This window comes from Tetrao urogallus (genome assembly GCF_951394365.1).
Source record: "Tetrao urogallus genome assembly, chromosome: 2".
NCBI classification, from domain to species: Eukaryota; Metazoa; Chordata; class Aves; order Galliformes; family Phasianidae; genus Tetrao; species Tetrao urogallus.
In genome coordinates, this window is record NC_136814.1 from 49,691,750 (window position 1) to 49,712,818 (window position 21,069).

General features: G+C 40.3%; 1 protein-coding gene across 3 annotated transcripts in view; it reads left to right on the top strand.

Annotated features, from left to right (window-relative positions):
• Window positions 1-3,103: 3,103 nt before the first annotated feature.
• The window catches only part of TIAM2 (TIAM Rac1 associated GEF 2), a gene marked incomplete at both ends in the record, with an annotated part of 85,873 nt that continues 67,907 nt past the window's right edge, over window positions 3,104-21,069 (top strand). For all 3 annotated transcript variants that reach the window (XM_079532591.1, XM_079532592.1, XM_079532593.1), the window contains 4 exons: window positions 3,104-4,297; window positions 9,696-10,131; window positions 14,997-15,169; window positions 16,171-16,395. In XM_079532591.1, coding sequence (XP_079388717.1) covers window positions 3,104-4,297; window positions 9,696-10,131; window positions 14,997-15,169; window positions 16,171-16,395 — 2,028 coding nt within the window. The remainder of the gene's footprint in view (window positions 4,298-9,695; window positions 10,132-14,996; window positions 15,170-16,170; window positions 16,396-21,069) is intronic.

Sequence of the window (21,069 nt, forward strand, 5' to 3'; positions counted from 1 at the left end):
ATATCATTAAGTTGTTAATGTAAGTGGCTAAAATTAGCATAGCAAATCAAACCTTCAAGGCAAGGTTGTCTTCATTAGCAACCTACCAAACTTTTAGAAAGAATAAACAAGTTAAACAGATGTTTTGTTTTGTTTTCAAGGGTTGGCTGAAATTTATGATTTATTTTGTCAGATATCTTTCGGATAACAGCCATGAATTTGGGTTTATAGGTCGCTAGAATTATCCAAAAGGGTATATTTCTTCTAAATCATTTGTTTGCTGTCATTTTTTTTTCTAAGCTTGTTGATGAGACTGTTTTTAATTCTAGTTGGCAACCTTTTCCTTTGCTTTATGTAAAGCAAAGTACCTCGGTTACCACTGAATTCCTTTAAAATCTACAAAGTTTTTATGCACACTGAGCCAGAGCTCTTGTACAGCTTCCCCTACTGAATTTTTTATTCCCTACACTACTGGTATTTTCTGTGAGATTCAGCTCATATCTTTGTTTTGAGTTACAGCCTCTGTGTGTTTAGTGAAGGATTGATACGCTTGGATGCTCAGGAAAAACTTGGGTCTTGCTACCTTCTTGTGTGCTGGGTGGTCAGTGCTGCCTTTCTATTGTTGCCTGGCAGAGCAACTTAAAATAGGTACAAACTTAAGGGGAGAGATTGATGGGTGGTTTGTGGAGTGAGTTGTACAGTGAACTTTCATTGCAGGAGTCAGCTGGAGTTGAGACATGACAAGGAAGGATAAACAGATCCTGCAGAACATGCTCTGATCAGTTTGTTTCAAATTATAGTGGATCACTGCACAGCCCAGTGATCTGTAATTGGTGTACCAAAAGCCAAATGGAAGGTGCTCAAAATGCACCCTAATTCATCAGTTAGTAGGGAAAAGGAAAGGATTAGAAAATAAAACACTTACCCTGTGACTTCATTGTATTAATTCAGTTTCAATTGTTAAAGCATGTTTATTAACACTGATGTCTGAAGTCCAAGAATCCATTTAATCAGATCTCTTTTATTCATTTGTGCCTTCTGATTATTTTTTTTGTATTTGTTTTGCTTATAGCTCAACTAAAAAATGTTTTCTATGACTGAAAGCCTGTTTTTAATTTATATTATCATTATCATTATCATTATTATTATTATTTTGTGTTTTTTCATGTTTTTTAGAAAGCCTGCATTCGTCTCCATCCTGCTTTTTTGGCAAGTGTAGCAGCTGGCTATGAAGGCAATGCAAATGATGCTAACTGATAACCATACCTACGTTTGAGAGAGAGATTCTACAGGTATGTTTCTTGTTTTATACATTGCTTTTGTCTAAAAATGATAAGGGATGGAACTTAGGCTATTACAATATATATAAATTCTTGAAAATAAGATTCTGTAATCACAATGGATTGTTTTGACAAAATTTTGATTGAGACTGCAGTGAATTCTACTAAGAGTGATAGTCTGAAGTCTGACAAAGAAGCATAGCTCTGATTAAAAATGGACTTCAGTGTTCTTTCTGTAAATTTGCCATAAAATCTTTCTTCTGTAAATTTACCATAAAATGGAATCCCAGGCATCTATACAGACTGGAAGGAGCGGTCCTTGAGAGCAGCCCTGTGGAGAAGGACCTGGGGGTCTTGATAAGTGAAAAACTTAACATAAGCCAGCAGTGTGCTCTTGCAGCTCAGAAGGCAAATGCTATCCTGGGCTCTATCAAAAGAGGGGTGGCCAGCAGGGACAGGGAGGTGACTGTCCCTCTCTACTCTGCTCTTGTGAGGTCCCATCTGGAGTATTGCGTCCAAGTGTGGAGACCTCAGTACAAGAAAGACTGAGAGCTGTTGGAGAGGGTCCAGAGGAGAGCCACAAAGATGATCAGGGGACTGGAGCACCTCCCCTATGAAGACAGGCTGAGGGAGCTGGGCTTGTTCAGCCTGGAGAAAAGAAGGCTGCGGGGTGACCTCATTGCAGCCTTTCAGTACCTAAAGGGAGCCTGCAGACAGGAGGGGAATCAACTCTTTGAAAGGGTTGATAACTGCAGGATGAGGGGAAATGGTTTTAAGTTGAGGGAGGGGAGATTTAGGTTGGACGTCAGGGGGAAATTCTTTACAGAGAGAGTGGTGAGGTGCTGGAACAGGCTGCCCAGAGAGGTTGTGGATGCCCCGTCCCTGGAGGTATTCAAGGCCAGATTGGATGGGGCCCTAGGCAGCCTGGTCTAGTATTAAATGGGGAGGTTGGTGGCCCTGCATGTGGCAGGGGGGTTGGAGATTCATGATCCTTGAGGTCCCTTCCAACCCTGGCCATTCTGTGATCCTGTGATTACAAACAGTGGAGATTCGCTCCAAGTAACGAGAGGAACAGGAGATCATTTTTACTTTTGAGTACACTTTATGAAGGTGCAAAATTGTAATTATCTCCCTCTGGCAGGTTGCCTGCTCCAGTGTGCACCATTCCCTGTGAATTCAGTAAGAAGCTGATGCATGTTCTATTAAGTGAACTATCAAACCACCCCATGCTGAATGAACATAATGCAGTTTTGTGCTGTAATGGAAGATGAGGCTTTTCACTAACCAAGTTCTTTTTTCTTCCTTCCTCTTCTCCTGGACTGACTGCATTTAAACATAAAATTGGAGTTAGCCGAACAGTTTATTGAGGCAATACTTGGTTGCATAGAAGCCAGTCAAGCTGAAACTGCAGTTTGCTTGTTTCTTGGCAGAAGGGATTTCTCTGAAAGTACAGTTCACTTTACATCTAAGTGATGATTATCTTGCTGTCTCCCTTTCATTATGCCATTGTTCTTGGGAGCCAGAGGTTTTGTAAGTTATAAGAAAAAGATGTTGCCAAGGGTGTGGGTGGAGAAAGGTGTTGACGTGATTTCAATGGGTTTAGATTCCAGCTTTAAAACAGAGGGGTAATAAATCCGGCAGAGAATAGGCTTTCTGAGGCTGCCCCTAAAATTAATGCAATTATGAATTTGATGTTGTAAATCATTTGGGTTTTTTTGAAGCAATTGTTTCATATAACTTTTTAAAAAGGCACTTTCCTGTTCGGAGAATAAATATGGTCTATTACTTTTTGCTTTGTCTTCTGGCCATTGTTTCTAATGAAACTCTTCTTAATTTAGTGGAAAATGGGGAATTCAGAAAGCCAATACAGTCTTCAGGGATCAAAAAATCATGCTACTGCTTCAACTGGTTCCAAGCAGAAGCCTTGCTCTCTAAAAATTCGCAGCATTCATGCTAAAGATGAAAAGTCTTGCTCCTTGCATGGATGGGGACATACCAACAGTGGCTCAAACTACAAGTCAAGGTCTCTTGCTAGAAGCTGCCTTTCGCACTTCAAGAGTAGTCAGCCTTATTCAGCTAGACTTGGTGACACTGTGGTGAAGGCCTCTAAAAGTAACGTCCTTGCCAAACACAGGACACACACCTCAGGGGACTACTGTCCAGGAAATAATGCAGTGTTTTTGCCTGATAATGGTTTCCACTATATTGGCCTTCAAGCTGGAAGTAATCATGCTGCTCCCCGAGAATGCAATGGGCACATACTAAAATGCTACGGAAAGAATGAGAGTCTTGCATCAACCTCCCCATCAGAGGACAGGAGAAGTCCAAAAGTACTTATTAAAACACTGGGGAAGCTGGATGGTTGCTTGAGAGTCGAATTCCACAACAGTAGCAACAGCAAAGTACCAACTGAGGAGTCCAGTGGGCCAGTCCAGCTGCTGAGGTATTCACCTACCTTGGAATCTAAGTCAAATAATCTGCTTGATGTCAGGAGGAACTCCAGTGCAGACTGTTCTTCAAACCATCGTCTGTCACCTACTGATTCAAGGCTTCGATCTAGTAAGGGAAGCTCCCTAAGCTCCGAGTCTTCATGGTATGACTCTCTCTGGGGAAATGCTGGGGATATCAATGAGTTGGATGGTCCATATATGACTAGGAGCACTCCAGATACAAGCATTCATGCCAGTTTCCCAGCAGGCGACAAGAAGTCCTTCAATCAAAGCTCATCTCTTTCCTCACTTCGAGATCTCTATAAGGATACAAATTTGGAAAGCACTCCTCCACCTGTGATCAGGCTGTCTGATGAGTATATTGATACTCACGGTAGCCTAAGCAACCGTGTATCATTCGCCTCAGACATTGATGTTCCCTCCAGGGTAGAGCAGGGAAGTCCTGCTCATTATTCCTCTTACACGCTCCCATGTAGAAAGTCCAAGCCCCTCACTGAGGATGCATCCAAGAAGGACACATTAAAAAGCCGAATGAGGCGCATCAGTGATTGGACAGGAAGTCTCTCGAGGAAGAAAAGGAAGTTGCAGGTATGTACAAACAGTCCTGAGCCTAAGTGTCTGGAAGTTGGTTTGTAGATTTGAATCATGTTTATCTTTCTAACAGAATAGTGAATTAATAGTTTCTTATGGTAATTCATGGAATTCTGAGAAATTTTCCAACCCAGAAGTTATACATAAGTGTTAACAACAAGAACAAAAAAAAAAAAAAAAAAAAAAAAAAAAAAAAAAAAAAGCATTTCTGTGTAAAAATTTTCCCTTCCTATTTTGTCACCTTTTTAGCTAACTTGAGTCTCAGAACTCTAACATCTCAGTGAATTAGCTTTTGTATTCATTGTGTTATTTATGGAGTAACTTGGAGCTTTTAAGCCTTCTTTTTGCTTCAAATATGAAAATTAGACTAGCATTTAAAGACCATGGAAGGAACAGTGGAAGTAAACTTGAAAAGCAGCACGTTAAGAATACCACTGCAAACACTCTGTGTTTCTATTATATGCTTTGTCACTGACTTTGATTTCTCCATTGGCCTACCTGTAGTGAGGCAAGCAGCTGCAGGCCACTGGCCAGAGTTGCTGCCTTCTTATCTTCCTCCCATTAAGCTTTTACATGGGGTGCCCTCCTCCTTCATGTGCATGAGCTTAGCTTGCCAGATGGAGGAGCTTGAGTTGCCATCTGGCCTGCCGGCAGTTGATGTTGTGAAGAAGGAGATGGGAGGAGGGCAAGAGGGAGGGAAAGGATGTTTCCTTAGAAGAATTTAAAACTAATCCCATTAATAGGAATGTAGGATTCCTGCGGTTGGGAATGAAATTCTTGTCTCCAGTCATACGTCCCAGAGTCAGCTCTTTAAATGCCAGACTGCACCTGGACTTCTGTGTGAGTTCAAACATTGAGTTGGAGGGCAGAAACTTTTTTTTTTTAATCTTCTCTAATGTCAGTCATATAGGAACAGTCACCGTGCTTCTCTAAATAAAGGATCTGCTCTGTTTTAGCAATATTGGGTTGCTGGCTGCTTTTGAAGTGTGAAGAGAGTAAGAGGAACCCTTACTTCTGCAACTTAGCTAACAGCTAAGATCATATAATGCTCTTTCTTTCCTAGGTAAGGGCTAGAGAACTGGAAAGATGAAAATGAAAGCCATGTATTTGAGCCACTGCTTTGTGAGTTGATGCTCATGTATTTTATCAGATTTTGTCTTTTCACCTTCTTACTCAGCTGTGAAAGAGAAAGCAGAAAAAAAAATGGAATCAGTAAAGTGGGCCCCAGTGCTTCCTGCCAGGATTCTTCACTGATTTTGACATCTGCAGCTATTCTGGATTTTATAGCCTGGCTTTACATATGATCTCTGCATCCCAGACCTTTGCCATGTATTACTTAGTTATGACATTTTCAGAATGGTATTTGTGATGCAGGATTCATAGCTGCCTTGAATTCACTGTGCAGTGAGCTTACTTTAGGCACAGAGAAAAAATTCTGCTAGTGAGATTGCATCAAACTCAGATTTGATTTTGATAGATGGAAGTTGGCTCCAATTCTGTAAATGATGATTTCTTAGAAAAAGGTATAGGAAATGGTTAGTCATCGATTTTTATCAGACAAGTATCCAACTACAGGCAAGACAAAAAGCAGGCAGCAAGTGCTTTATGATTTTCCCTCATTGTGAGGTTTGGTGAGTTTCTTTCTGCTTCACATGTTTTGAATAACCTGTGATCTCTCTGGAGCGCTGCTGTGTTGTAGTATAGTGATGACTATATTCTCACCAGCTCGTTTGACTCAAAAGGGCAAAAGCACTGTGCATGATTCTGCTGGCAGCTGGTTAGTCCCAGTCAGTAGGACTGTTCATCACCGTGATTACAGCCTTTCTTCTTTGCTCTGAACATTGTGTCCCTTCCTCGTTACGTTGCTGTGAGTCACTTAGGCTGAGAGTAAGTGAAAGCTGGAATATATCCTGATTGGTACGCCAGAGCACTGGTACTTGGGTGGGTGGGTGGGCCCTTCTGCCAAGCCTGCTGCAGCATGAGGGCTCAAGGCTAGAAAGGACAATGAGGGCAGTTGGAATGAGCCCCCTGCTGTCAGAAGGGCAGCGGAGTATAACCTCCTTCATAACTGAACCAATTTCAGCCAAGAATCTGGTACGCTTTTACCCCACTTGAAGCCCATTTCCAAACCCTCTTACTCAGATGCATGGAACTTCTCATCTAATTTGCAGACTAAATATAGTCCCAGCCAGTCTGTTTCTGATGCCAGTATTGTCCATTATGCTAATTATCCTTCCTTGTTATTTAATCTGTTACAATTTATTTAAAGGGAGAAATTGTATCTCCTCTTGGCCCACCTTTTCTGGGCTGTGCAGACTGTCTTTGGTCCCCTGGACCAAAGTCTTTCTTTTTTGTTCTGGCACCCTTTCTCTGCACCTGTTTTGAATCATTCATAACCAGATTCAGATATGGGATATTCCAGATGAGCCCTTGGCTGTGTCCTGTCCGGTGAGGTGGATGCTTCCTTATTGGCTTGATCTGATACTCGGTCTGTTATACCCTGGAACTGAGTTTGCCTTTCCAATTATCATCTCATGTCAAAGACTTGCTGTTGTTCTGTGCCATAGCCCAGCTTTCTTTGCAGGATGGTATCCTCATGCACTGCTTTTGTACATCGCTAGTGCTGTACTGCATGACACATCCTCACTGATTTAATTCTTTATGGAACAGCACTGGGAAGATGCTGTATCATGATACATTTTAAGAGAATCATAGGTGTGTGTTGAGCATGTGGGATGCATGGACAGGACCTAGGCAGACTTGCCGCAGTCAGTTCCTTCTAACAATCATGGTGCAAGAACTGCCTTTGTGTCTGTCTGTATAACATGTAGAGAAAGGGCTGATGCTGTATGAAGTAAAAAAAATGAGCCACCGGAAACTTCTGTGCAGATAGGCTTTTGCATGAAGTAGTCTTTTCAGAAGAATCATTTCTGAAATGCACTGGCATGTGTGAGCATGAAGTTTGATGGTGTAAAGAGAGTTTAAAAGAAAAGTGCACTGAGATAAACTCTTTATTTGGCTGGAAAGCAGGCATTAAGTCCCACTTTTTGCTTGAATCTTAATGCATTTAACAGCCTGCATTACTTCCTGCCTTGTTCCTTACAACTAATTATTACATGCGTCACTTTGTCTAATTAGTATCTTAGTTATCCTCTTTATCTTTTGCTTTATCTGCAATTAATCCAGGATATATCTCAGACATTAAGAGATCTGCTTGAATGCAGCTGCACAGATACAGTGGGAATTTTCTATCATCAGATACAACAATGGGAAAAAGAGCAGGGTAAGCACCATGAGCAACAGCGACCAGATACTGCCACAGTGACAGCTTCCCTGGGGACCAGCAAAGACTGTGTGACGCTGCCACTGCTGCTCATTTTTAGCACATACAAGTTATGTTGTCATGGCAGAATGTATATAATCCCAGCTCTTCATTCATCGTGCATCCTTTCTGAGAAAACTTCAGACGTGCTTGGTGGCTGTTGGTGGTTAGGTTGTTCTTTACTTCTCTTTCCTTGGTGTGTGTTGTTCCAGTAATGGCCCTTCATAGAAATCGTCTTCTTATATGTGCTTTTTTCTTTGCTTTTCAAATAAGTGATTTAGGACTGAAATAAATAGATATGCTTCATAAAGTGTACATTAATATTTTCTGGAGGACAGTTTCTGGCAAATAAATAGTCAAACAACTAAAACAAAATTTTGGTACATATGTTCAGTAACAGTAATTAAAAAGTAGGTGGAGAAAGCTTTCCATTCCCACGGAACTGCACATGGCTGGTGCAGTTCTGTGATCCATCTTGTACAGTTGTTCTGTGGGCTTAAACACATTACAGATGTGGTTCCACTCCCCCCTCAACCATCTCTCAGCTTGCCTGTGGAAAATTGTTTACAGTCACTGTTGCCTTGGATGTATTCATCTATTCTCACGGGCACCAATGAAAAAGGGTACATATCTTGTCAAGCTGTATATATAGGAAAATGCATATCCTTTCATTGAATTTCAGGATTTTTCCTGCAGGCATATTTGGCAAAACTGTTGATGTTCAGTGAGCTCCACTCTAACACTGATGAAAGCTTTGCCACAGGGTTTGAGAGAAGTGCTGCCGTACTGTGAGAATTCGATCTTTGTGGGTGGGCAGGGTGATCTGTATAGCCAGACTTGAAGCTAAACATACTGTAAAGGGTCGTAGTTTTCAGCTGAGTGTGGCTTTTGGGGTGCCATCAGCAGCAGTGTCCTACAGCCTGACAGGTGGCTTGCCCTGTGAGACTTGCACCTGGGTGTGGGCTCACCGTGACTCCTGATTGCATGTGGAGGCCATTCTACCATCAAAACACAACGTTGCTTGTTTGAGAGCTTCAAGTGGAAAGCAAAGGAAAAAATAGTAGTTGCTTTCAAAACTTCTGGTGAAAGCAGATTGTGGAAGACCAAGGGTTATTTACTTGATCTGCAAGCAAATAAATGCAGCTATAGAAGTAGTCTAAACTTAGAAGTAGAATAGCTTTATTTTTATGAGGGTAAATAGCTTCACATCTTCGATTTTTGTAACCATCTCTTCTTTTGTTTTCATTCACACATTTCAAGCAACAGTCTCAAATTTTCTCTAGAAAATTTCTCTAGAGCAAAAGGCAGCAAAATTTTTGTGTTATGTTATGTGTATCTTAAAATTAATTTTAAATACCATCAGTAACGTAAGTTGGAAGCATAACAGATGGCTTTGGTGTGCCCCTCCTTTGCATGATAAGAAACCCCTGACCACCTGGGAGAGGTGGGAGTGAGTAGCTTGTTATTGGGAAAGGCTTGAGACAGGCAAAGCCCAAGCTGCCAGCATGATCCCACTTAGATAGTCAGAAGCAGGAGCTGGACGTGCATTAATGGCCATATAGCAAGGCATGGGGATGTCATCAGACTCAATTATTTCAAATTAGTTTGGCTAGCCTCTCAGTGCAGGGACAAACTAACAGTGCAGTTTGGGAAAAGGCCTGTGGGTGCTTGATGAGATAGTCAAGCTCCCTTGGGGTTTCCAGCAAGTCAGAAAATACACACCTCTGCAGTTTGGAAACTTGGTTCTTGCCAGTCTGCAAGCCTGCCTTTTTTTTTTTTTAAACTGTATATTAGATTAGATTTTCATTAATCAATACTAACAGGCTTAAAATATTTTAAACTCTTGACTTTTTTTTGGGCTGTTGTTGTTGTTGGTTATGCACATTTTGTATGACAGAGAGAAAACAGATAAAATCGATTCTGATATGCTTGAAGGTAAAGGTAGCTGCCTTGCATTTACAGGGTCACCAAAGCATTGAAAGCCCTGTAATAAAGCAACGTGCTGTGGTGTTATTCCTGGTTGCACTCAGACTTACTGGTGACTTATTTCTGGCAACTTCCTTTAATATGCAGGAACCCAAATGTAAAGATGGGGGCGAATACTTTGACAGCAGAATGGACAACTTCAGCACAGACACGCTGGCACCATCACAGCATCCTACTTTGTTGTGGTCACCCAGCTCCAGTCACATCCTGTCCCAGAGAAGTGAGTCCACCAATGCAGTCAGCAGTGATGCGCTGAGGCAGAACATTTATGAAAACTTCATGCGGGAGCTGGAGATGAGCAGGACAAACCTGGAGAACACTGAGACCTCATCAGAAACGGAGGACTCCAGCAGCGAGTCCCTCAGCTCCTTGGAGCAACTGGATTTGTTGTATGAGAAGGAGCAAGGAGTGGTGCGCAAAGCAGGGTGGCTGTTCTTCAAACCATTGGTGACCCTGCAGAAAGAGAAGAAGCTGGAGCTGGTCACACGGCGAAAGTGGAAGCAGTACTGGGTAACACTCAAAGGTAAACTGCCGTGTTTCCCCTCTGGCTTGGCAGCACCAATTATTTCCATTGTGTCTGCACAGCTTTTCCCAAGTGATGGTTCCTATTAGCAATTCCTGTAACTTAATGTAGTCTACTCTCACACATGAAGTGAAGCATGTGTCAAACCAGCCCACTAAATCAAGATGGTGCTCGTGTATTTAGTACAGCATGTGCACTTGCATTTCTTACTGTAGCAGGCATTGTTTCACCTGACTTCCCAGTTCTTGCATTTAAATGTAATTGGGGTTTTAGAAGATGCTTTGGGATATTTGGAGGTCAAAGACTGAATTGAACCAAAACTGGTAAAAATAGAAAAGTTACATCTCTCTATCAGAGGAAGTCAAAATTTAAGGATTAACTGGTCCCTGATGTCTGATGGTCCCTGGCTCAGGCACGATGTTTCCTTGGATCTGTTATAAAGTTTACTTTAAGTTGAGGTAATTTAAGGTGAAAACAGTTGGCTTGTTGCCAGGTGGCAAGTTAACGAAGAGGTCAGTACCTCCGTGCTGAGGCATTTGCTCTGACAAACGTTTACATTCAGGGCAGAAGCAGTAGCAGCAGCAGGGGGGAAAGACTGCAATGCCCAAAGCTCAGCAAGGGATGCTTGCTTCTGTGGTTGCAGCAATTTCCAGGGCTCCTCAGCTTGCCTTCCTTCTGCAGATGGTCTTTCCCATGGCCTGCTCTGTACTGCTGAGCACTTTTGCCTTTTAGAATGCTTGCCCTTCCCATCTCCCCCCTCTTCGCTTGCTGTGGGAAGGCAATCCACTTAACAGAGGCTGCTGCCTGTAGGCTGCTGTGTGATTACTGTGTTTAGCCCTGCACTAGCAGTGTGTGTTGATAGCTCAGAGTAATGGAGCAGGTAGGTGTGCTGCAAGAAGTGTACGGGTGTCAGAAAGTGTGAGAAGGAAAATAACATCTATTGTGGGGAGGAAAAGGAATTTACTGTGAGAGTTCGCAGGCTTTTTTTTTTTTTCTCTTCCTTTTTTTTGAATTGTATCTGAAGGATTTGCCTTTCAGTAGGATGTAGTGCTAAGTTAATGAGTGAGGAAATGATCAAACTTAATGATTTCCTAGCATATCTTGGACTGGAGGAGAGAAAATAACAACTTTCCCACAGGTTGCCCTTTTCAAAATTTTGCATGGGTGTAGACCAAAGAAAAATGAACATCAAATAGCGAGTGCGGAGAGTGTTACCCTTGATAGTACTGATTTGAAGGAAGCAAACTTGCAAGAATGTAGCAATTCTGCCTTACAATTCAGAGACCTGTTATCAAAGGATCAAAATGTAGGCAGTCTTAACAGCTTAAATTACTTACACTGATCATCAGGTAGCATGATTCATGCTTACAGGCAATATATACAAAGGGAAAAACAATATCTGAATGCCACTCTTTTATTATATGTTTGTGTTTAGGAGTGCAAATATGAGTTTTATCTGCCTCCTCTAAAATTCTAGCAGTTTCTTAACAAATCTGTCAAATGCAGAAAGTGTAATATATTTTACTAGTTATCTGTATGTTTTTAGGATAATGAAGTGCTCTGGGAAGGAAGTCAGGCTCTTTGTGTTTGGTTCCTTGCTATGCATTTGGCTTACTGGTTACCTTAAATAAGTCACTTCCCTTCTTGCTACCTGCATTTACCCAGCCATAACAAGGAAATAATAAAAATATTTGGAAAAAGCTTTATTAGCTTCTAACATTATGACTATTCGATATAATGCTTTCTTCTTAAGATGAGTGATATGGCTGCACTCATGATGCAGAATCTCCTCCACTTTGCTAACAGTTTTAAATACATATTTCTCATTTCCTTGATCTCATACCTTTATTGTCCTGTAGAGAGTTCTGGTGCCAAAATAAACTTGCCTGTCTGGATATCAAGGCGTTGTTCTGTTTTCATAATATACTGCATCAAGATCAAGTCTCTTGCTTTAGTTTTCCCTGATGCAGCACTTTGACTAAATCTGTATTTAATTTGTTCTTGAAATCTAAGTAGACAAGATATTTTAAAATATGACTTAAAATAGCCACATATGCAAATGGAGAGCAGTGTATTTCTTTGCACTCTGGTGAGATGTGTTAAATTGTAAATACACAGAAGGCAAATAACCATTTGTTGTATGCCAAACTTCAAAGCAGACGTGTCCTGAGACCTTTGCTTCACTTTCAGGGCCATCATGACCTATGTTTGAATAATAACATGAGGATCTCTCTTTCCCATCTGTCTTGTCTAATTAATTTATTTTAATGAGGGAAATTGCTTTCCAACTGCACTTCCCCTTCAGTTCACATTTTGATGAAAATACTTGAACTATAATCAGTCCCAGTGGCTCTCTTAGGATTCATGAAACCAACTAATGCTTCACCCCAAGATATATCTTGAGTGCCATACACCTTAACACACATGCATGCTCTTCAACTATTACTTACTTGTTTGGTTTTGTACATGTAAGCTTCCACAATAAAAGGCAACATATCTTTAGTTACCTTTCTGATAATTTGTAGGGGGAAATGTGGAAGTTTTAAATAGAACTAATTTGCACTTTCCTAAAATACAAAAGTGGAAGTGGTTGTACAGTGTTGCTGCTGAAGAGTGCAAGAGGAAACTTCAGTTTGTTGATTCTGTTTGTCCTGTAATGGTGAAACTCCTAAAGAAGTGGTATGTCTGATATGCAGTGTAACAAACCACATCCTTCTGTTCCTACTGCAGAGATGTCCAGCTGTCTCTATTGTAAAGGAGAGCAAGTGTGAGTGGGTAAGGGAAAAGGATAGGAGCAGCTCTGTAAGATTTGCTCTTATCCTGAATATTCTGCTAGATGCTCTGGGCAGCAGTAGGAAAAGATGCATTTAGGTAGTGCACAGGAATTGCTATTAATTGAATGCCTTCCTTTTAAAACCTTCCAATTGTCAACTGATTTGCTCAGTAACCTGTGATTTCCATTTCTCCTGTAACTGGTTTACATTTAGTGGCACTGGAGAATGTGATGAGGTTCATCTCGTTGACTTCTTATTATCATATACTCCGTATTTGGTCTGTGAGAGAAAGAGTGGGCTCTTAACTTCTCAAAACAGATATGCCACACAAACCCAAGCAAGCAAATCATTTTACTTAATCAGGCAGAAGGACCCCCAAAATCAAGGATTTTTGTTCTGATTCCAGATCTAACTTTTGAGTAACCGCTATCTCAAAATTACATGAATTTGGATGATGTGTTTGGGATTTTTAGTACAATGTTAAGTGTACCAAAGTTAGAGAAATGTTAAAAGAAAGTTTGATGTCTGGTTTTAACTATTATAAATGCATGTATAAAGGAAACATTTCTATTTCGCAGGTTTTGCAACATTCCCTTTATACAAACTACCTAGGTACCTAGGTAGATATGCCGAAGTTATATGCCTAAGTATATGCCTTCTGTTGTGTTGTTTCTTTGATTTGAAGAAAAAAACAACAACAACAGAAAAAAACAACCAAGAAAAAGCAGACCAGAGAGATAACAATGGTGTAGCCCTAACAAACTTAATCCTTATACTGGCTGAGTTTCAAGTTATCTACTGAATATGTATAGGGGCTACAACAGTAATATATTCATGGATTTCTGGTCCCTAGGGGACCATTGTGGTCATTTAGTCTGAGACAATACATAATGTGGCTGTAAGTCTTTAAATTAATTCCTGATTGAATCGAAGCATATCTTTTAGAAAAGGTTTTCCTTGCTGGAAAATCCACCAACAGTCTCAGAGTTTTCTAACTGCTTAGATAATTTTCATATTATATTTATAGTATCTCTTTTTATTTCTTCCAGGTTAAGCATCCAGCCATAGTCTAGTGTTAATTAGTTTTTCAATTATAAAAAACAAGCAGCATCAACTCCTTTAGTATTAGCCTTTATGTTTCACAGGAATGAGAGTGAGGTGGATTTACTCCTTTTCTCTAGATGCAGAAATGGGTTAAGAAATTCTTCAGAAATCCAAGATAATTTTAAACAAGATTATTTAGTACCTCAGACTGTGGCTGCCTGGGCATGTAAATCGGTACATCTCAGAGGACAGTGGGCTGTAATGCACGGCAGCAATAAATGGCTGGCAAGGAACAGAGGAGAGGCAGACAGCTTTTACGCCAGCTTCACTGCCAAAGGCAATGTAATCATACTTCTGGGTACTGGGACCAAGGCTGCTCTTCTGTCCTCCTTCTCTTTGCATTCATGATTGTCAAGAATGAAATTTGTTTTCTGGATGTACATCTCACATCTTACATATTACTCTACCAATGAGAATGAACATGATCATAGTCAATCCTTTTAAGCTGTTTTAAATTATCCAGATAATGTTCATGGTCTAAGTAGACAGTTTTCAGGTAGATTGAAGGAAGTCCAATTTAAATTTGAGACGTTTATTCACTTTGCATGTTTTCGGAAGACAAATGTTATCGCAAATCTTTTGTCTGCAACTACAAAGGTTATTGAGAGAGAGCTGATTCTTTTAAATAATATCTGAACACACAAGCTGATTGAACTAAGCAGGAATTTTTCTACAGGCTTAAATATTTTAATAGGCTGAGTTTACTGAGCTATCCTGTTCTTTTTGTTTGTTTATTTTTTAAGTCCTGCATATTCGTTGCATCTCTATTGGACGTCAGTTCTAAATTTACATTGGCAAATTCAATATTAACTTTTCCTATTTCCCAGTTTTGAGGATCCCACTCATTTTTCTAGCTCAAAAGAGGGGAACTAATATTCTCTGTCATTGGGAATTTTAATTCATGGAAGCATTAATCTAAGAGAACTTGAATGAAAGATCCAGAGCTTGATTTTCTCTTCACATTTCTTGTCCCTTTGAACTCCAAAGGTTGTACTCTGCTGTTCTATGAGACCTATGGAAGGAATTCAATGGAGCAGAGTAGTTTGCCTCGATACGCTCTGTTTGCTGAAGACAGTATAGTCCAGTCTGTTCCAGAACATCCCAAGAAAGAAAATGTGTTCTGTCTCAGCAATTCTTTTGGAGATGTCTACCTATTCCAGGTAACAGAATGCATACATAACTTTCTAATTATTTCCATTATGTGTTGTGTCTGTGAGTATGCACTTGTGTGATTCTTACACATACACATACAGTCTCATGTCTGTGACTTAAAAATGATGCTATAGTTACATTATTATGGTATAGTGTTATAGTATTGATGTAAGTGTACAATACTACTTCAAGGGTACAATATTACACCAGTTGACTCAGCCAGTTACAGTTCAAAAATAAAGAGAACATAGATCACAAACATACAAGATAATTCTGGTTGATTATTACAGGCTTCCAGAAAATCAAGTGTCATTGCAAATGTTTTCACATCTATCAGCATTGTGCCTTCACAGAATGATGGACACAACTCTGACTCTGCTAGCCTCAGAGAATGTCTCAGTTGAGTGAAGCATTCAAAAAGAAGGTTAAAAATAGTTCTTGGCTGCTTAACTGCAGTACTGAAAATATTAATAAAGAACAGTATTATGTGGAACCGCGTGCATAAAAACATGTTGATTCATAGGCACACTTGTAAACATTTCTGGAGACACTTTGTGCAGATGTATTCTCTTAACTTTGCTGTGCTTTGCTACACTAATTTGGCATTTTTAAAGTAAGCAAACTCCTCTTCTCCAAAATTAACTTTTAAAATCATCCCTGTTGCTATGTTACCTCTGCAAGAGGACGTTTATTTTTGAAATTTGTCAACTTTCGAGGGCTGAAGAATGCAAGTCACATCTTGCCCACAGCTCGTGTGCTCTGTTGTGCTCCCAGAGCCCTCAGACCTAGAAGGTCTAAGAAGCAGAAGCTGGAGTTTGGATACAAGTCATGACAGTGTGGAAAAAGCTTCTTTCTCTGTGTAGCTTTAAAACCTTACTTGAGAAGTTTTGAGAAAAAAAACACTTCAGGTCTCAGGGAAACCATGGAAGAATTAATGTCCTAGAGCTGCAGATTCATTTTGATTTTCTTTTTCCTGGTTGTAATTTTGCACTATTGCTTTGTTCCACAGGCGACGAGTCAGACAGATCTGGAAAACTGGGTTACTGCCATACATTCAGCCTGTGCTTCCCTCTTTGCAAAGAAACTTGGGAAGGAGGACACAGTTCGGCTACTGAAAAATCAGACCAAGAGTCTCTTCCAGAAGATTGATATGGACAGCAAGATGAAAAAGATGGCAGAGTTGCAGCTCTCAATTGTTAGTGATCCAAAAAACAGGAAGGCGATAGAGAATCAGGTACTGGAAATAGTGCAGCTTGTTTCTGCTACAAAGTATTATTGTGGGAGAGCATTTGTCTTGGTTTTTGCTTTGGTCTCTGACTGTTAATGCTTTGTAAGGCCTGAAAGCAATTGTGGACATAGTTGGCAAGATATGGTACTTGTAATTATTGCTGAGTATCTACAGCAATCCAGAGCAGCTCCGGAAGTAGACCGGCACTCAAAACTGATGATCAGACTGGTCTGTTTTATGAGCACAAAGGTATTTCTTTTCTCTTCTGGAAAAATGTAATTAATTTTCACTGCTTTGTTTTATGATACACTTAGATGCTAATAATATCTAGCTATTATATAGCATACCACAGGATCTACAATATGTTCTGTGAATAATTTAATTTATTGTTGAACTGCAGGAAAGATTTTAGAGTGGGTACATAGCAATATATTTCTGCACCTTAAGATGTGATGTGACATATGCTCTATCCAAATAAAATTGTAAGAATGTTTAAAGGCAGACAAAACCATATGCTTCAGCTGAAATTTAGCCATTACTAAAAGTCCAGGATCCTCTAGGCTTCTTGAAAATCCACACAAGAGTTCAAAGGAGAACTAGAAGTCAAGACCAACATTTATCTCAAATGGAAAAGCACTTCCATGAATACCACTGACAGCCTCTGGAGCATTATTCCCTTATCAACTCAAAGAGAAAGGGAACTGTTTGTCACTAGCAGCACTTCCTGGTTTTGTGCTAGGAATTTTTTGTATCAGTATAAGCTCAGACCCATCGGTGTTTAGCTTGGGAGTTTGGCTGTCCTACAGCCAAGATTTTTACACTTGACAGAACAGTTAATATGTTTGCATCCGTACTTGCATCTAGGTTACTTTTGTTTCATTGCAGCAAGAACTGGTCTGAATCATCAGTTGCTTCTTCCTGCAAATAGTTTCTGAATGCCTAATGTGTAGTTTTGATCGTATTTTCTTATGGTGGTGGTGGAAATGACTGAATCTTAGCTATAGCAGCAGCTTAATGCTGAAGAAACTTCATCACTATGGTTTATTTCTAAAAAGAAAACTGGAGTACCTCTCCATCCTCCTGTTGAAATTTAGTTTTTGTAGTCCATGTGCACCTTGGTATTTCAGCTAAGCCATGCTTAAGACAAACAGTCATAGCAGACTGATGAATAGCTAGAACTGTTCTTCATGTAAAATGGTCACATTTTTGTCTGTGCAGTCATGCATAGACATAAAGCCTTTCTCTACTCTTAGTTTTCAGCAAACAAACCAGGAATCACTCCAGTGCCACCTAATGGATTTACATCTTGAGGTGTTGACATATTGCCCATACCAGCAGCTGTATAGGCAACAACTGGCAAATGATGATGTGTCTCTCAGTGTCTTGATAAAAGCTTCGCTGCTTACAGCCTTTTGTGGTGATGTTCATAAGCTCATATGTACTTTCCATGTCCAGAGCCTATTGGGGTGAATGCAGGATGAGCAAGGCATCCATTTATTGCTGTAGGTTTTGAGACTTAGAAAAGTATATAGATTTCTAGAGATTCTCTAGTGCTTAATATGGCCTCATCATGTGTAACACACTGAAGAAAAATCTTTTTTTATGCTCACTGATTCACTAGATACTGAAGCTAGTTTATTAGAGTCAGGTGAACTTTACTAAAGATGGTCTCTTTATTTCTGCTAATTAGGTGTTCTGTCCTTGAACTGCCATTGTTTTCCATTTCTGATCCTGGAAGGAGTTGCCTGCATTCTGCTGTAACTAAAATCCATCACTGGGGTTGCAGAAGATTTATTTCTGCTAATCCTCTGTCTATTAATTTCTCAAAATGTTGACTGAGGGCATACTAGTGAGACAAAGAGTGAAATGAATCATCTGCAAACATCCACTAGTTAACAAACAGCAAATTCACAGTGAACCTTTTCTTCAGTCTGAAACCCTTTGATCTCTATAAAATTTCTGTTTTAAGTTTTGTCAGCAAGATCACTTCAGAGAAAAGTCAGTAGATAACTGGGTTTCCTGATCTTTTGATTTAATGTCTCAGTGATGGGCTTCTGGAAAAACAAACAAACAAACAAAAAATCCTAGAAAATCTTTAATATATTTAGTGAGTAAGCATTCTTAATATACTTATTATGCTAACAATTCTGAAAAAGCATTATTCATTGGTGAAAAGTTTGCATATATGTAGCTTAATTGTTTTGAACTGGAATCGTTCAGTTATCTTTTGTCCACTTTTAGACACAAGCCACTTTTATACAAGAGGAGTATAAATATTCTCTATGTTTGGTGGTGTTTTCAATCATGTAGGAGTTGACTGAAGTATATCATACACGTCCTGTTCCAGATAACTTTACTTTTGGTAGGTTCTAGGAAGTCAAAGAAAATACTGCAATTGACTGTAGAGGGATCACCATGTTTTTTTTTTTTTTTTTTTTTTTTTAATGAAGATGAGACACATTAATTTTCACTGGAGAGTTATCTTAGAAATGGTGATTTCTAAATCGTTTGTCTTTTTCCTTCCTATTCCTTAGAACAACCACTCAACTTCAACTTTTTTTTTTTTTCCCCACATTTATATTGATTTAAAATTAATACTTCTCTACTGAAGACTTAATAAAACACAAGGCTTTACAAGCATGCAACATCATCTTTTGTTTCACAGATACCATCACCTGAAAGGCAATTACAGTAAGGAAATCTGGACTTCTAAAATTGTTGTATGTACTTAAATGTACATACAGATTTATTTTTGGTGTGCAGCAAGTGAACTGAAAAATTTCTTCCGATGCTTCTTTTTATAGTTATGGATTTGCAGGCTAGAGTTTGATAAAGCTAGTGCTACATAGAAGTGCAAACAAAAAATTAGAATGAGAAGGTTGATTTTCTAGATAAATGACTATCTTAGAAACTTGATGCTATCAAACTGGCTAAGAAATGTCTTCAGACCTGCAGCTTAGATCAGGGATTCCCTCTGTCTGGGTTTACCAGCCCAAAAATAATAATCACAGAAACGTAGGTGTTGGAAGGGACCTCCAGAGATCATCGAGTCCAATTACCCCTGCCAAAGCAGGTTCCCTACAGCAGGTCGCACAGGTAGGCATCCAGGCAGGTCTTGAACATCTCCAGAGAAGGAGACTCCACGACCTCCCTGGGCAGCCTGTTCCAGTGCTCCGTCACCTCACTGTAAAGAAGTTCTTGCGCACATTTGTGCGGAACTTCCTATGCTGCGATTTCTGGCCGTTTCCCCTTGTCCTGTCTCCACACACTGCTGAAAACAGTCCAGCCTCACCACCCTGCCCCACCTTAGATATTTATAGACCTGGATCAGGTCCCCTCTCAGTCTTCTTTTCTCAAGGCTGAACAGACCCAGTTCACTCAGCCTTTCCTCATAGGAGAGATGCTCCAGGCCCTTCACCATCTTCGTGGCCCTCGCCTGGACTCTTTCCAAGAGATCCCTGTCTTTTTTGTACTGGGGAGCCCAGAACTGGACGCAGTACTCCAGATGAGGCCTTACCAGGGCAGAGTAGAGGGGGAGGATCACCTCCCTCAACCTGCTGGCCACATTCTTTTTAATGCACCCCAGAATGCCATTGACTTTTTTGGCCACCAGGGCACACTGCTGGCTCATGGCCAACCTGTCGTCCACCAGGACACACAGGTTCCTCTCCGCAGAGCTCCTCTCCAGCAGCTCATCCCTCAACCTGTACTGGTGCATACAATTATTCCTCCCCAGAAGCAAGACTCTACACTTGCTTCTGTTAAACCTCATCTGGTTTCTTACTGCCCAGCTCTCCATCCTGTCCAGGTCTCGCTGAATGGCAGCACAGCCTTCAGGCGTGTCAGCCCATCCTCCCAACTTTGTATCATCAGCAAACTTGCTGAGGGTGGCCAATATCCCCTCATCAAGGTCATTGATGAAGATGTTGAACAAGACCGGACCCAGCACAGACCCCTGAGGAACACCGCTAGTTACAGGTCTCCAGCCAGACTCTGCACCACCAACGACGACCCTCTGCGCTCTGCCAGTCAGCCAGTTCTCAACCCACCTCACTGTCCATTTGTCTATCCCACACTTCCTCAGCTTTGTTATAAGGATGTCGTGGGAGATAGTATCAAATGCCTTGCTGAAATCAAGGTAGACTATGTCCACTGCTCAATGGACTTACTAGTTCAATGGACTTACTAGCAGCATAAGAGAAAATAGCAACCCTTGATATAGCTATCAGTACAGTGGGGCAATTTAGAAGAGATTGAAGAGAGCAGTATGTTTACTGAACTATTCCCATTAGGCCTCTGGTCATATGGCTGAAAATAAGTGTGCACATACTATCTACGGCCATGTATGTTTGTATTAATATATGCAATAAATATGCTGTTTGGTGGTGCTGGTTTGTTTCCCCAGTGTGTAACATAATAAGACAAAAAGTATCAAGTTCAAAAATCTCACATCACTGAGCATGATTTCAAAGCCCACAAAGTCTGTCTTTAAAAAATATTAACTTTCCTAGAAGTTTAACGTTGGAGGGGTGTTCACAGCATTTGCTGTGAAAACGGAGCCTTGTCTAACTGCCGCTGAAGTTAGTGAAAGGGATTAATGGCATTTATTTGGAGTTCTTTTAACAAAATATTGCATGTTAATTTGGAGCTGCCTTTGCCTGTAGAAATGTTTTTAATGGA